Genomic DNA, 18620 nt, shown 5'->3' on the forward strand with positions numbered 1-18620 from the left:
CCATTTATTATTTTGCTAATACCACAATGTCTCAATAACTATAACCTTATAGTAAGTCTTGAGGTCGGATAGCATCAGTGTTTTTTCTTCTTCTCCTTTAATATTTTGTTGGTGCCTCTGGGTCTTTTGCCTCTCCATATAAGCTCTTTAATCAATTTTTTGATATCCACAAAATAACCTGCTGGAATTTTGGTTGAGACTGCATTGACTGTATAGATCAAGTTGGGAAGAACTGACATTTTGATGATATTGAGTCCTCCTATTCATGAACACGGAATAAACCTCGCTTATTTTGATTTTATTCAACAGAGTTTTGCAATTTCCTCATATAGATCGACATACTCTGTTACAGTTGTACCTAAGTATTTTGTTTTGGGGGTTGCTAGTGTAAATGGTATTGTGTTCTTAATTTCAAATTCTACTTGTTCATAGCTGGCCTACAGGAAAGTGATTGACTTTTGTATGTTAACCCTGTATCCTGCAACTTTGTTATAATTGCTTATAGTTCCAGGAATTTTCTTGACGATTCTTTTGCATTTTTTATACAGATAAACATGTCATTTGTGAACAAAGTGTTATTTCTTCCTTCCCAGTCTATCTTTTCTTTGATCTTATTGCATTAGCTAGTACTTCTAGTGTAACGTTGAAAAGGAGTTTTAAGAGGGAACATCTTTGCCTTGCTCCTCATCCTAGTGGGAAAGTCTTGAGGTTCTCTTTAAGTATGATATCAGCTGTAGGTTTTTTGTAGTTAGCCTTTATCAGGGGAGGAAGTTCCCCTCTATTCCTATTACAGAGTTTTTAGCATGAAAGAGTGTAGATCCTCTCAAATGCTTCTTTGGCATCTACTGATATGATCGTGTGATTTTTCTTCTTTAGCCTATTAATGTGATAGGTTACATTACCTGATATTCAAATGTTGACTCAGCCTTAAATACCTGGGATAACTCCCATTTGGTCATGATATATACATAATTATTTTTATACATTGTGGATTTGATCTGCTAATATTTTGTTGAGGATTTTTGCATATGTTCCTGAGAGATACTGGTCTGCAGCTTTCTTTTAATGTTATCATCTGGTTTTTGTATTATGGTAATGCTGGCCTCACAGAATGAATCAGGAAGTCTTTCCTCTGTTTGTATCCCCTGAAAGAGATTGTAGAGAGGTAAAATATCATCCTTATATATTTGGAAGAATTCACCAATTAATCCATGTGAGCCAGGTGAGTTTTTTGGGGAAGGTTATCAATTACCTTCGAAATTCAATTTCTTTATTAGATATAGGCCTATTCAGTCTTCCTACTTCTTCTTGTGTGAATTTTGGCAGATTGTGTCATTTAAGGAATTTGTTCATTTCATCTAGCTTATCAAATTTGTGAGCACAAAGCTATTCATAGTATTCCTTCATTATCTTTTGATGTGCTTAGAATCTATTAGTATCTCCTCTTTCATTTCTGATAGTAGTAATTTGCGTCCTCTTTTTTCTTAGCCTGGCTGGAGGCTTATTGACTGCACTGATGTTTTCAGTGAAACCACTTTTTTTTTTTTGGAAAGTGAAACCACTTTTAATCTCAAAGATTTTCTTTTGTTTTCAATTTCATTGATTTCTGCTCAAATTCTTATTTTTTCAGCTTACTTTGGATGTCTTTTTGTAATTTTCTAAGGTGAAAACTTGGAAAATTGATTTTATCTTTTTAAAGATTTTATTTATTCATGACAAACACAGAGAGGCAGAGACATAGGCAGAGGGAGAAGCAGGCTCCCTATGGGGAGCACAATGCAGAACTCAATCCCAGGACCCTGGGATAACGACTTGAGCCAAAGGCAGATGCTCAACTACTGAGCCACTCAGATGTCCCTGAAAAATTGATTTTAATCTTTGTTCTTTTCTGATCTATGTACTCAGTGCTATTAATTTCCCTCTAAGCACTGCTTTTACTGCATCTAATAAGTTTTGGCATTTTATTTGAGAGAAAAGGAGAGAGTGTAAGGGAGAGGCAGAGACAGAATGTTAAGCAGGCTCCATGTTCAGTGCAGAGCCTGATGCAGGGCTTGACCTCATGACCCTGAGATCATGACCTGAGCTGAAATCAAGAGTCAGACACTTAAATGACTGAGCCACCCAGGTGCCCCTCATAAGTTTTGATAATTGTGTCTTCATTTTTTAGTTCAAAATATCTTTAAATTTCTCGAGATTTCTTCCTTGACTCATGTGTTATTTAGAAGTTTGTTATTAAATCTCTTATGTATTTTGGGATTTTCCAGTTATCCATCTGTTACTGATTTCTAGTTTAATTACATTGTGGACTGAAAACATTTGATTTCTACCCTTTTAAACTTACGGTGTGTTTTATGGCTCTAACGTGGTATATCTTGGTAAATGTTCCATATGAGCTTGAGAATACGTATTCTGCTGTTGTTTGATGAATTAGTCCAAGGATGCCAATTCTATCCAGTTGATTGATGGTGTTTTGAGTTCAACTATGTCCTTACTGATTTTCTGCTTGCTAGACTTTCCAATTTCTGATAGAGGGGTGTTGGAAGTCCACAAATATGATAGTGGGTACATCTATTTCTTCTTGTAATTCTATTAGTTTTTGCCAGATGTAGGTTGACTCTGTTGTTAGGCACATAGAGAACTGATCCCTTTAAGTAAAGCCCTTCTTTATCCCTGAGGTCTTTCCTGCTTTGAAATCTACTCTGAAATTATTATAGCTACTCTGCACTCTTTTAATAAGTGTTGACATAAAATATTTTCCTCTATCCATTTATTTTTAATCTATATATGTCTTATATTTCAAGTGAGTTTCTTATAGACAACATATATAGTATGTTGGTGCATTTAAACATATAGTAAATTGGTGCATTTAAAGCACTGATCTTCAAAGCATTACTGATATGGCTGGATTAATATCCAATATATTTGCTACTGTTTTCTATTTGTTGCTTTTGTTCTTTGCTATTTTCTTCATTTTTGTGTCTCTTGTAAACTGAGCATTTTATATGATTGCATTTTGTTTCCTAGTGTATCAATTATACTTTTTAAAAAGCATTTTTAGTGGTTTCCATTTACTATAATACTGAATTATTATTATTATTAAACATTTACACTGAATCCAAGTCTACTTTCACATAACATCATACCACTTTACAGGTATTGTGGCATACAATAAGAAAACAACCCAAATTCCTCTTCCATTCCTTGTACCATGGTCATTCATTTCACTTATACTTAAGTGTGCATATGGTTTATGTATATGGCATATACATATGTAGTACTTAAGTGTGCATATGGTTTATGTATATGGCATATACATATGTAGTTGAATACACTGTTGCTATTTCTATGAACTATTATGCTACATCTATTAAGAATAAGAAAACTACAAGTTTTATTTTTTATCTTTTTAGAGAGCATATGCAGGGAGGGGCAGAGGGAGGAGAGAGAACTTTAAGGAGGTTGCACACTCAGTGTGGAGCCTGACATGAGGCTCAATCTCATGACCTTGAGATTATGACCTGAACTGAAATCAAGAGTCAGGCACTTAACCTACTGAGCCACCCAGGGGCCCCACTATAAGTTTTATCTTTATTATTCCTTCTTCAGAAACTCAGACCTACTTTATTATCTTCCTTCTTTTTAAATACTTTTTTATTTTTTTAAGATTTGAGATACAGTGAGAGACAGCAAGCACGATTAGGGTGGAGGGGCAAAGGGAGAAGGTGAAGCAGGCTCTCCACTGAGCAGGAATCCTGATGCAGGGCTCGATCTCAGGACCCTGGGATTATAATCTGAGCTGAAGGCAGGTATTTATTTTTTTATAATAAATTTTTTATTGGTGTTCACTTTGCCAACATACAGAATAACACCCAGTGCTCATCCCCTCAAGTGCCCCCCTCCCATTCACCCGCACCCCCCGCCCTCCTCCCCTTCCACCACCCCTAGTTCATTTCCCAGAGTTAGGAGTCTATATTCTGTCTCCCTTTCTGATATTTCCCACACATTTCTTCTCCCTTCCCTTATATTCCCTTTCACTATTATTTATATTCCCCAAATGAATGAAAACATATGTTTGTCCTTCTCCGATTGACTTACTTCACTCAGCATAATACCCTCAGTTCCATCCACGTTGAAGCAAATGGTGGGTATTTGTCATTTCTAATGGCTGATTAATATTCCATTGTATACATAAACCACAGCTTCTTTATCCATTCATCTTTCGATGGACACCAAGGCTCCTTCCACAGTTTGGCTATTGTGGACATTGCTGCTATAAACATTGGGGTGCAGGTGTCCTGGCATTTCATTGCATCTGAATCTTTGGGGTAAATCCCCAAAAGTGCAATTGCTGGGTCGTAGGGCAGGTTGAAGGCAGGCATTTAATAGACTGAACCACCAAGGCACCCCAAAGATTTCTTTTAGCATTTCTTGAAAGCCAGGTCTACTAGCCGCAAGTTCAATTTGTGTTTCTCATTCAGTTTGAAGGATACTTTTACAGGGTACAGTATTCTAGGTTGGTGGGATGGGGTGTTGTTCTCAAGATTTTAAATATTCCAATCTACATTCTTCTTTGTATGGTGTCTGAGGAGAAGTTGGATGTAATTCTTATCTTTGTTCCTCTATAGGTGAGGTGCTTTTTCCCTCTGGCTTATTTCAGAATTTTTTTTTCTGTAGTTTCCCCATTTTCTTTAGTTTGAAACGATATGCCCAGGTGTAATTTTTTAAATTTGTTTTTGTTTTTGCATTTATCCTGGTTGGTATGCCCTTGGCTCCTGGATCTCTGCTTGTGTCTGACATTAATTTGGGGGAAATTCTTAGTCATAATTGTTTAAAATATTACTTCTTTCAATCCCTTCATTCTTCTCCTACTGGTATTCCCACTATAAATATCCCATATCCTTTTGTAGTTGTCTCACAATCCTCGGGTATTTGGTTATGTTTTTTCAGTCTTTGTTCTATTTTTCAATTTTAGAAGTCTCTATTGATACATGTCATCTGTGTACAGTTTCCTAGTAAGCCCATCAAATGCGTTCATTTTTATTTTTGATCTCTACTTTTTCTTAGCATTTTTATGTCTTTGCTTACACTGCCCATTGTCTTGCACATGGTCTACTGTATGAGAAGTCTTAGCATATATTAATCATAGTTATCTTAAATTCTCATTCCGATAATTCCATCATCCCTGTCATGTTTTGTTCTGATGTATCTGTCTCTTCCAGTTGTGATTTTTTTCCTTTTTAAAAATTTAATTGACATTAGTTTTAGGTATACAACATGACTTGATATTTGTATATACTGTGAAATGATCACCACAATAAATCTAGTTAACATCCATTGCAATACATAATTATTTTTGTGTGAGGAAAACTAAGATTTAGTCTTAGCAGCTTTCAAATATATATCATTAACTATAGTCCCCATGCTGTTCATTAGATCCTCATGATTTATTTTATAGCTAGAAGTTTGACCTAGTTGATCCTTTCACTCATTTTGCATGCCCACAACCCTCCACTTCTGGCAACCACTGATCTATTACCTGTATTTTTTTTTATTGATCGTATTTTTTTATATTCCACAAATAAATGAAATCATACGTATTTGTCTGACTTATTTCACTTAGCATAATGCCCTATAGGTCCATTCGTGCTATTGCAAATGGCAAGATTTTTTAATGACTGAATAATTTCCCATTGTATGCATATTCCATTTTCCTTATTCATTCATCAATAGACACTTAGATTGCTTCCATATTATAGCTATTAAAAATAATGCTACAATGAACATGGGGTTGCATATATCTTTTTCAGTTAGTGTTTTCATTTCCTTCAGCTAAATACTCAGAAGTGGAATTTCTGGATATGATAGTTCCATTTTATTTTTTTGAGGAAATTCCGTAGTGTTTTCCATCATGGCTGTACCAATTCACATGCCAACAACAGTGCACAAGGGTTCCCTTTTCTCCATGTTCTAACTTTTATTGCTTACTTTTTGATAAGTCATTCTAACAGGTATGAGGTATCGTGGTTTTGATTTGCACTTCCCTAAAGATTAGTGATTTTGAGCACATTTTCATGCATGTGCTGGTCATCTGTATGTCTTCTTTGCAAAAATGTCCATTCAGATCCCCTATCCATTTTTTAATTGGATTGTTTTTTGCTACTGTATTGTATGGGTTTCTATATATTTTGAATATTAGCACCATATCAGATATGTGATTTGCAAATATTTTCTCCCATTTGGTAAGTTGCCTTTCATTTTATTGATGGTTTCCTTTGCTGTGGAGACTCTTTTTCATTTGATGTAGTCTCGGTTGTTTATTTTTGCTTTGGCTACAAGGAGTTATTGCTTGTGTTTTCTTCCAGGAGTTTTATGATTTTAGGTCTTACATTCAAATCTTTGATCCACTTTAATTTTTGTGTACAGTATAAGATATAATCTAATTTCATTCTTTTGCATGTGGCCGTCCGGTTTTCCTAATACCATTTATTGAAGTGACTGTCCTTTCCCCAGTGTATATTCTTTGCTCCTTAGTCATAAATTGACCATTTATGCATGGGTTTATTTCTGAGCTTTCTATTCTGTTCCACTGATCTATGTGTCTGTTTTTATGTTAATACCATACTCTTTTGACTGTAATTTTTTTCTTGGAAGTTGGATATGATGGACTGTGTAAAAAAATTGCTATAAATAGGCTTTTAGTAATGTGGTAGTAAAGTGTAAAGGAAGGAGAGGTGTTCTGTAGCCCTATAAATAGGTCTTAGTCCCTTAGTGGGCCTATGACTCCAGTCTATAAATTTCATAAGTGTGTCTCATTTTTGTTCTTCTCTTTTAGGCATGGGAGAGGATGGATAAAGTGAGCTGAATTTGGGTATATCCTTTATTCCACGTGGAAGGCCAGAGATAACTGGAAAATGTTTAGTAAGAAAAATTGGATTTTAGTTTACTTTTATATTAAAATTGGTTGGTTACCTGAACAATCAAATGTATGTGAAACCAGACTCATTTGTAACCCATGAATCTTTAAGTATCCATATGCTTATATATTGAAAATTTGAAACCATTTGACTTCTATCAAAATCAGTTAAAGTTTGTAATCCAGCAGGAAAAGAATGACTTAGACCAGAGGTTTAGGATTCAGATACACGGATATGATTCCAGCATCACCACCCACTGATACAGTGACCTTGGGCATGTCACTGGATCTAAATGTTAATTTTCTTATCAGTAAAATGGGAATAATCTACTTCTATGATAGTTGGAAACAAATTATAAATTATGAATGCACACGTGTGAAAGAAGCTTAAAAACGTAAAGTGCTATGTAATTGTTAGGTATCATCATCAAGTAGGTAATTAAATTCTTGTGCAAGTAGAAACAAAAGACTTTTCTTAATTTTTCCTCCTCTCCTAAGTCTCAAGTGCTGAATGTCTTATGAAGTACTTTATCAATTTCATTATTTAATTCACTGCAAATGGAGGTATTTTCATCTATATTTTTATATACAGCTTTTCAAAATACATAATTCTTTCTGAAGATCTTATAGGAAACTCAAGTATTATCTCAGGACCCTGGAAAGGTAAATTAACCATTATTGTGAAAAGCTAAACTTGGCTGTAACCAAATTTGCTAAGGAAACTTAAAATATATTGAAAAACAAGTTGCTTTATTTAATACTATGCATACGGATAAGTGGTACCATTAAAGTACCAGAGCTCAAATCCCTACCTGGAAATGTTTTTTGGTTATTCAAGTTAACAAATATACTTGAAGATAAAAAAATCTTATTTATTTACTTATTAAACATTGCATTTTTAAAAAGATTTTGAGAGAGAGAAAGCACATGTGTATGTATGTGTTCATGAGTACAGGGAGTGAGGGAGGAGAAGGAGAAGCAGATTCCCTGAACATGGAGCCTGACATGGGGCTTCATCTCAGGACCCTGGGATCATGACCTGAGCCAGATGCTTAACTAACTGAGCCATCCAGGTGCCCCAAAAATTATATATTTATTTATTTTTAAGTAATCTCTATACCCAGAAGTTTAGATTCTTAATAATTCTTATTTAGATAAGAGCCCTTAGATTTGTAGGGCTCAAATCTAAGATTAAGAGTTGCACACTCTGCTTAAACTGAGCCAGCCAGGGTGCCCCCAAAATAAAAATTATTACAAATAAATGTATAATGTATCTGACCAAGCTTCCTACAAGATTGATCTCATTAATACATGTTCTAATCAAACTTTCATATATTTAGTCTCTAAAGACCACTTACATTACGGTATCTAGCCTTAGTCACAAGAGTATTAGACTCACCTTAATAGTGCCGCCAACAACTTCCATTACCTTGCCTCGATACCACATAGTATCTGATCCTCTTACTGCACAGGCTTCTCCCTTTTTCCAGAAATAAGGCTCCAAAAGACCAAGGCATTTTAAATTACTTTGAATTTCATTCATCATTTTTATTAGCTCGAATTCTGAAGAAATTATTAAAAACAAAGCATTTAGGAAGAATTTACTACTATTTTCAATATGAAATCATCAATAACCTTTAATAATTTCACCACCTATACAATAGTATAAGGAACTAATAGAGCTTTAATAAAAATCTAATTCTGTCAGGGCACCTGGGTAGCTCAGTAAGTTAAGCATCTGACTCTTGGTTTTGGCTCAGGTCATGATCTCATGGGTCATGAGGTTATGCTCAGCATGGAGTCTTCTTGAGATTCTCTTTCTCTCCCTCTGCCCCTCCCCCCCCAACTCAAGTGTGAACTCTCTCCTTTGTAAAATAAATGTTAAAAAAATTCTAATTCAGTGGGTAGTTTCTATATGTTTCAAAACATACTATTAACTGGTAACATGTAAACAATTATTCTGATCTCTGGTTACAAATGCAAGCATTATTTGGGAATAAAGCATCATTAAAAGCTCTGAACACACATCAGATAGTCTAATATAAAAGAACTACCACTTTAAGATAATGCCATTTTGCCAGCATATCTAAATAAAGTAGAACACAAGCCAGGTATTTCTTGATGCTTCGACAGATACAGCATAATGTTGGGATACAAAATTAAAATCTTTTTTTTTCTTTTTTTTTAAATTTTTATTTATTTATGATAGAGAGAGAGAGAGGCAGAGACATAGGCAGAGGGAGAAGCAGGCTCTATGCACCGGGAGCCTGACGTGGGATTCGATCCCGGGTCTCCAGGATGGCGCCCTGGGCCAAAGGCAGGCGCCAAACTGCTGCGCCACCCAGGGATCCCCAAAATTAAAATTCTAATGTTGCTACTTACTGATAATTGGATCATCATTTATTTTATTTTTTAAAGATTTTATTTATTCAACAGAGAGCGAGCGAGTGAGCATGAGTGCACAAGCAGGGGGAGCAGCAGAGGGAGCAGGAGGGGGTGTGGCAGGCTCCTTGCTGAGCACAGCCCAACATGGGGCTTGACCTCAGGAGCCTGAGATCATCATTACCACAGTGAATACATATCCCCATAACAGATATCACTGAAGGCAGGTGTGGGGTCAGCTCTCACATCAGTTCTACCATTGTTGATTCTGGTTGTTCCTTCAGTTCCATAAGCTTCGGTTTATTCTACAAACCTGGTATAAGAGAACTTACCTCCATTATCAATAGCTCCAATACAGGGGACTAAATGTAAAACATCCAGCACACCACTTGACAACATAACAGTCAGCCAGTTTTAGCAAAGACTATATATAAAGATCAAGCAAAGTTTCTGGATTAAGTACTACTGCTAGAGGTCTCAAACACTGTTCACATCCAGAATAGCCAATTGCACAGATTTTATTTTTGAATTAAAAAATAGTATTCAAGAGATCAACAAACTTCAACAAATTCACAGCCACCTACTCATAAGTGGACTTACTATGGAGTTAAAGTTGCTTAAAGACCCATGAGTGCTAGAGATACTATCAGTTATCAAGTGTTCTGGATGCACCCAGGTTGTAGTAAGGAGACAGGTGACTTAGGAGATCTCAGGAAGGATCTGAGTATTCTCAAAAGGCCCCAAATCTCCACTCATTTACTATGGTATCTTTCCTCATTCTAAATGAATATATTCTGTATCTTTTTTCTTAGAAAGCCTCCAAAGCTGTGCAAGTGCCAGGTCTCACAAACTGGGAACCACCCCCATGCTTATTTTGGCTCAGTGTCTATTCCCAACATTTCCATAAATGATCTAAATGTGAAAAGCACTATGCATGAGTTATTTCACTTAACCTTACAGCAAACCTGTGAAAATGAGGTTAAATCTTGCCCTAGGTATTTCAATCTATATCTTACTAGAGTAGAGAGAACTGGAGCTGCTAGCTACTACTTTTACTGATTAGTCCTACATAACATAAAAGATATTACCTGACAATTTCGGTACTACAAATATAGTTCCATCATCACCAATGCAGCTGACAATTGCCTCAAATACTTTCATGTTAGGAATAGCTGGTGGTTTATAGCATCCAGTAGTTCTTGGTTTTGGAATTTTCTGCTGAAATTCAGACACTTTGTGTTCACTAATAACATCAGCAACTTTTTTGTCAGGGTCAAAGTTAATCTTAGTAACCATTGAATCTTCTTGTTCCAGGGAGATTTCCAGAGACTTCTCAGATGATGACTGGCTGTTACTTAATTTTTTAATTCTGTAACATCCAAAAAATAATATATCTACACATGAGCAAATTTGTTACATAAAATGAGTATAATTTAAGTTATAATAAAAATTATTTTAAATTATTCTATTTTCTTTCAAATGAGATAAGCCTTTATGAAATAGCTGCATAATTATTCAACTAAGATTGCTCCCATGTGGTCCTCAGCCTTGAGATAGCTAGTAGTTTTAGTGCTGTAAAAGCAGTAAAAAATATCACAGTGGCAAATGTTAACTGTTTTAACTTGCCTAGCATTTTTCACTTCAACATTTATCAAGTAACTGCTTTAACCTAAAGCCAGTGAGCCTAAAAAAAGACACATACAGGGCATCTCTACACAGAGCCTAGCTGAATGCCAATACCTAGGCAGTTAAGCCAGCATACCACCATGCCTCACTAACTACTTCATGTTATATTTTATTTCTGATTTCTCATTCTCCTTCCAGTCCATCAGGACTGGGGTCCTGGTCCAAATAAGGTAAGATATAATAATGCAAGATAAAAAAAGAAATCTGGCCATGTATGGTACAAAGTGGCTACTTGGAACATGTGTTTGCAATTCCAGTATACATTACAACTAGAAGGAAAGAAGAAGAGGAAGCTAGGGCTATAACAACATCCTAAACCTTTGCCCCTTTGACCAGTGGCACCACCTTAAACCATAGACTTAGTATCTAAACGGTCTTTAAATGTAAATAGTATTCAATTACTTTTCGTCTATCCATTTCTGTTTCACATAAACACAGTTTGGTATATGTCTACCACATTTCCAACATAAAGCTTAAATATTTGTCATTAAGCAAATGATGTCAAAGGGCTCAGATCTGGTCACCACTATGTAATTTTCTTTTCCTTTGGTTTAGAGTGTAAATGGCAAAGCAAAAGGGAAAATATAAAAGCAGAAATGTCAGTAGGGGTTTAAATATGCAAGAGCTAATGAGCCTGAATAAAGTAATTAGTAATCCTGAATAAATTTATCTCTGAACTGGTTCCTCAAGGTTAGTTTATAAATCATTAGGAGCAAACAAGATGAATTTCAGGTTTGAAAGCACAGATATGAAGACATAAATAGGCAAATAAGACACTTTCATTACAAACTAATGTTAAAAAAGTCTATACCTCCTTTCTCTCAAAGCCAAACCCTTTTTAATCAAATATTTAGAAACATCAACATGCTCTCCTTTTTCATCTCTGCAGAAAATTTTCACAGGTAATGGCCATGTTGTATTGTTTTCCTGCAGTGATTTAAGAGCAGAGTAAATATGAAATACTAAAAGGAAACCTTGTTATAAACATACTTTTCTTTTCTTAAAGAATTTTATTTATTTATTAATGAGAGACAGAGAGAAGAGAGAAGGGGGTGGAGAGAGGCAGAGACACAGGCAGAGGGAGAAGCAGGCTCCCTCCATGCAGGGAGCCTGACGTGGGACTCGATCCTAAGACTCCAGAATCACACTCTGGGCTGAAGGCAGCACTAAACCGCTGAGCCACCCGGGCTGCCCAACAACATACTTCTTATAGGCATTTCTTCCACATTTATCCAAGCCAGAAAAATAAATCTCCAGCCAAGTAAAGTTATTTTGATATCTCACCCTATCAGACAGAAAATAACAGGGGACAGAGTCAAGGCGGACAGACAGATGATTTGTGAAATGTGTCAGGAAGATCTCACTGTCAAGGTGAAATTTACCAAAAAAGTGGGTGTGTGTAGGGAGAGGCAGACCAAAAACTTTTTTTTTTCAGCCCATAATAGGCTGGGGAAACATCACTTACAAATTTCTCTATTTTCCTAAACTTTTTGTAAATTACAAAACTGAAATGTATTTTCCCAGGTGTGTCTCATGTGTGTAGTGTATGTGTGTGTGTGTGAAAATAAAGGAAAGAACTGCAAGACCTATATTCAAACGGAATTATGAAAATGGAGAATGTACACACACAAAAAGTAACATGGAAAAAATTAAGAAATTCTAAGAAATTTTCTCATTTAAGAAAATTCTAGTTGTAAATGCAATAAAAGTATCAAATTAGAATAAAAGGGAATATTTTTAAGTGTTCTGAAAAAATATATCCCCTTTTCTCAAACCCATATTCCTACATATTATATACAATTAATAACCAGAAGCCTAACTCCCCAATTTGTAAAGAGCAAAAGGCTTCCACAGTGCATTATAGTATACATACATTCTGTTTTTTAACATGCAAATTATCAATTCAAGAATGATACTTTAGAAATGTTTTAATTCATACAATCATTATGGGACATCTATTATCAAATAGGTGTTATAACTTGACAAAAAAGGGCTGCCAAAAAGTTTGCTGTTATTTTCTCAATAAATTATAGAAAACATGAATGAACTATTCCTTATATATATCTATTATAATTGTTTACCTCACTACACACCTGTAAGATTATAGTTGCTACAGCTCCAGTCAGGTACAATGAAAGACAGTCACAAGCTGTAGCTGTCCACTTGTCACTCCCACCAGTTGGTCTAAAACAAAAAAACAATAACAGCATTACAAAAGCATAAAAGTGAATATATTCACTATATTATATATATATACATATATATATAAACAAACTACATACATAGTGAGAAATCAATTTAACTTTGTGTTAACAGGACTTTGTGTTATTTTCACAATTTTCTTCCTGTGTTATTTTCACAATTTTCTTCCCCGTTTTCATAGCCTTTTGTTTATTCCTTTCTTCTACCTCTGGACCATATCATAGGCTAACTTATGTATAACTGTTCTGAACTATACTTGAGAACACTTAAAAAGGTCCATTTTAAGTATTTTTTACCTATGATGAACATTCACACATGCTGACTAAACTATAAACTCTGAGAGAGCAGGGATAATGTATTATGTATTATGTCTATTATCATATCCCTAATGGCTAGGATAGTGTCTGGCACACAGTAGGCACTTCACAATTATTTAATGGAAATTTAAAAAGAACAGTTCCTTTGCAATGATGATTCCACTGCCCAAACACTTTTGGAAGTTTCTTTCTGGAATTTAAATCTAATATGAATTGCTACCCATGAATAAAAGCCTAATTTATAGGAAATTTACTTTCTATATTCATGGTAAAAATGCTCAATAAATACTGACAGATCAACGAAAATCAGAATATCCAACTTCATCATCTATTTTAGTTTGAACTGAAACTGAGTGACCTGACCTTCTAACCATCACATTTACCTCCAAAGAATAAGAACTAATATTACTAAAGAGATTACAAGTATCATAATGCAAGCTCTGAAGGCTCTCCAGACATGGTTTCTAGATCTGGAGTTCCATTGGAGCTGACCCACTGAGTAACTAATCTGGACAATCTTTTCATGTTAAATAGTTTATATGAGTAAACTAATAAAATCAACTGTGCATTTAGTTTGACCAAGTAAGAGTTAGTGTATATGCTATACTATTTATCAAGAAACCCAGATACTGTTCTTATGAGTTAAGAAACTCAAATTGTCAGTGACTCCTAGAATTAGTTATGGGTTTTTATTATGATGGCATTCAGATAAAAATCAGTGTCAACATTAAGATTTTACTAGATTATGAATATCTTTTGTAAACATCAATTTTTAAACATCTGGAAGTATTTACAACATTTAAAAAATTTTTGGTTTGTATTCATAAAACTGTATGTTTTATTGTGAAAGATGAAAAAGTTCTGGAAATGGATAGTGATAAATGTTGCAAAACATTCTGAATGTATTTAATACCACTAAAGTGTACACTAAAAATAGCAAATTATATGATAGGTATATCTTCCTAAAATAAGACAAAGATTTCACAAAAGGGTGATAAAACATAGTGATTAGAGCTCTGATTCTGAATTCAGACCTTGTTTATAATCCTAGCTCAAAAGTTAATGGATGTATTACGCTGGATAATTACTTAACCTCTTGAAGACTCAATTTCCTTATCTATAAATAATACTTTATGTATAGCTTTAAGATTTATTGTGAGGACTAAAGAAATGCCTGTAAGGGAATTAATACAGGGTTCAGAAGTGGTTAAGGTTAGCTATTATTAAATTCTTGAAATAATGGTATTCCATTAGAGTCTAAAAGATATAATCCAAGGTGTGGACAGGAACACATTCTCTACATTATTGGATACAATTAAAGGACCGATACACTTCTGTTCAATTGTTCTGACTGAACTGTTCAAGGGAGAAATAAAAACTAGGATAAGATTTTTATAGTATGTCAGCCTGAGATTTCCATTCCAGGGCATGAAATTCTTTCAATTTATAGAACAAACTTGTAAATATGGTCTCGCAGTCACTACTGGTAATCACAGATGGTGGGAGAGGCACCTGTAAGATTAGAGAAATGATCTGTGCAAACAGGTGGATTATAGATAAGCTCCTCAAGGACATAAAATAAATGGTCTCCAGCAATTAGAATGGAAAGGGGTCATGAGAACAAGGTATTTTTGGGGGGAGACCAATTTTAATGCCATGTAAGGAAATACTGGTGACTGAAGCTGCCTGAAAAAGAAACAACCTCCATTGAGAGAGATGCTCCACAGCAGTGAATTCAGCAGACCTTGAATGCTCATTTATTAGGGCTGGTATACAAAAAATTACTGTCATGATGCCTCTAATATCTTTGAGTTCCAAGTCTAAGATTCTTTAATTCTTTTATTTTTATTAATGTATAATTAACACACAATGTTATACTAGTTTCAATTGTACAATATATTGATTCAAGAATTCCATACATTACTCAGTGCTCACCAGGGTAAGTTTGTCACCATACAACATTATGATAACATTATTGTTATGATATGCTGACAACTTTTCAGCTCATGACTTTATTTTATAATGGGAAATTTGTATCTCCTAATACTGTCTTATAAAATTCTATACTTCTTGTTATAAAGAATTAGATTTCCATGGATTTACCAATGAAAAAAGGTCCCCTAGAAGCAAGAAATTGCCACTTCTATATTTTTCAAACAGAAATCCAAGGATAATATATATCCATATTAAGTATCATAAGAATGTATTATGAACAATTATACATCAACAAATGAGACAAATGGATAGAACACATAATTCTCATAAACACAAAATCTTCCAAGACATAATCAGAAAGAAATAATTTGAATAGACAATTGGTAGTAATGAAAGTGAAGCAATAATTAAAAAAAAAAAAAAACAATTCCCAACAAACAGAAGTCCAGGACCAGATGGCCTCACAGGTGAATTCTACCAAACATTTAAGGAAAGGAAAGGAAAATACTCTCAAGCTATTTCTTTTTTTTTTTCTTTAAAGATTTTTATTTTTATTTATTTACGAGAGACACAGAGACAGAGAGAGAGGCAGAGACACAGGCAGAGGGAGAAGCAGGCTCCATGCAGGGAGACTTTCAAAGACAACATCCAGATGGTGAACAGACATGAAAAGATGGGCAACATCACTTATCATTAGAGAAATGAAAATCAAAATCACAATGAGATATCACCTCACTCCTGTCAGGCTACAAAAATAAAAGCACTGTGATGAGCACCAGATGCTGAATCACTATACTGTACACCTGAAAGTAATATTACACTGTATGCTAACTAGGATTTGAACAAAAACTTAAAAAAAAAGCCTAAAAAACATACAAAAAACCCCACAAGAAATAATGTGTTGGTGAGGATGTGGAGAAAAAGGAAACCTTCCACACTGATGGTAGGAATGCAAACTGATACAGGTAATGTGGACAACAGTACAGAGGTTCCTTAATTTAAAAATAAAATTACCATATGGTACAGTAATTCCACTATTAGTTACCCAAAGAATCCAAAAACACTAATTTAAAAAGATATATGTGCCCCTATGTTTATGACAACATTGTTTATAATAGTCAAAATGTGGAAATACCCTAGGGATATACTGACTGATGGATAAAAATGAGCTGTATATGTACAATGGAAAATTACTCAGCCATAAAAAAGAATCTGCAACAACATGGGCAGACCTAGAGGGTATTATGCTCAGTGAAATAAGTCAGACAGTGAAAGACAAATCCCATATGATTCCACTTATATATGGACTCTAAAAAATAAAAATGAATATATACAGACTCATAGATACACAGAACAAACCGGTGGCTGCCAGAGGTGAGAGATGTGGGGAAATGTATGAAATAGGTGAAGGGGATTAAGAGGAACAATTTTACAGTTATAAAAATAAATAAGACGGAGGCTGTAACAACTCTGTATGGTAAGAAATGGTAAGTAGACTTATTGTGGTGATTTTATAATGTATATAAATATTGAATCACTATATGGCATACCTGAAATGAATTTAATATTGTACACCAATAACACTTCAATAAGTTCTTTTAAACAAACAGAACCACAGTACTATTAATCTACCTAAAAAATTCCTTGATATCAATAATTAAATGGTGTTCACATTTTCAGATGTTTCAAACCATTAATTTGAATTCTTTCCCTTAATGATTTTTTGTTAAAGAAACTGAGTATGGGATGCCTGGGTGGCTCAGCAGTTGAGCATCTGCCTTTGGCTCCGGGTGTGATCCCGGAATCCCTGGATTGAGTCCCACACTGGGGTCCTTACAGGGAGCCTGCTTCTCCTTCTGCATATGTCTCTGCCTCTCTCTCTCATGAATAAATAAATAAAATATTACAAAAATAAAGAAACTGAGTCATTCGTTCTACAGGTTCCATGACTGGGTTTAACTGATAGCATTTCCATGGTATTTAATATGTTCCTCTGACCCTTGAATTTCCTTTAGATTCATAGATAGGTCTGCAGTATTGATCAGATTCAGGTTTCTATTTTTCTTTTTCAGCAAAACTATTCCTAGGCTTTGTTTGTGTACCTCTATCAGGAAGCACATAATGCCCAATTCTCTTTTTGTGGTGTTAGCAGCCATGGACAATCATTGTCTAGACTCATTAGTTTATTAAGGTTGTAAAACGGTAAAATTCTAATGATATAATTCTTCCTTTGTAAGCTGGAATACTTACAAAGAACAACTTCCTCTTATCAACTATTTGATTATCCTGAGATACAGATAATATAGGAAAAGACAAATTTTCATTTTCCTTATTGACCAGTTTCAGAATAATGAGGCAGTTCCCTAGAATCCTATGAAGGTGACCAATAAGATTTTTAAAATTGCGTTATGAATTTAGGGATTTAAATATACCAAATGCTTTATTACAATTATCCTACTGATGCTAAAGTTGTCCCATATTTGGTCAGTGGAAGTTTATTCAGATTGGCTATGGAGTCTTTTTGTCATAACCTCAGTTTTTTTTAAAATTTTTAATTTTATCCATGAGAGATACACAGAGAGAGTGAGAGCAAGAGAGGCAGAGACACAGGCAGAGGGAGAAGCAGGCTCCATGCAGGGAGCCCGATGCGGGACTCGATCCCAGGTCTCCAGGATCAGGCCCTGGGGTGAAGGCAGCACTAAACCGCTGAGCCACCCAGCTGCCCATAACCTCAGTTTTTTATAGTGTTCTTGTTTTTCGCTATGACAAGATATTCTAGGTTCATACTGTACATTTTCTGTCCAAGATCAGAATCAGTTTCCCAAAGAGCTCTAATCTCTTTTATTGGGAAATGGTATTTGGAAACCACAATTTGTTATAAGACTAAAAGACATGTATTTTTTACAATTAAAATACCCATGAATTTCTAGTGATAATTCGGATTCCAAATCAAGAGTACAAGGTAAATTAATCTTACTATCTTTATCATGGATCAACCATACCAGGTCTCAATGTTACACACAAAATTATTATTTTGACTTATCCTGCAATACACACACTGTAGTTTCAGTAACATTACAACCAACTTTGGGATTAATGAAAAAAAAATTTTTTTGAGGGGCACATATTTTTTCTTGTCCTTAGGATATATTCTGGTAAGGACGTACAACCAACTTATTATGTTT

At 34.7% G+C, this 18620-nt stretch overlaps 1 protein-coding gene across 1 annotated transcript in view; it reads right to left on the reverse strand.

The window, feature by feature from the left end:
* RNF17 (ring finger protein 17) overlaps positions 1-18620 on the reverse strand; it is a 122082-nt gene that overhangs the window by 24942 nt on the left and 78520 nt on the right. Inside the window, exons 23-26 of the mRNA XM_055317208.1 lie at positions 13075-13165; positions 11793-11908; positions 10384-10664; positions 8313-8476 (exon numbers count right to left, since the gene is read on the reverse strand). Coding sequence (XP_055173183.1) covers positions 8313-8476; positions 10384-10664; positions 11793-11908; positions 13075-13165 — 652 coding nt within the window. The remainder of the gene's footprint in view (positions 1-8312; positions 8477-10383; positions 10665-11792; positions 11909-13074; positions 13166-18620) is intronic.

This window comes from Nyctereutes procyonoides, unplaced genomic scaffold (genome assembly GCF_905146905.1).
Source record: "Nyctereutes procyonoides isolate TBG_1078 unplaced genomic scaffold, NYPRO_anot_genome, whole genome shotgun sequence".
NCBI classification, from domain to species: Eukaryota; Metazoa; Chordata; class Mammalia; order Carnivora; family Canidae; genus Nyctereutes; species Nyctereutes procyonoides.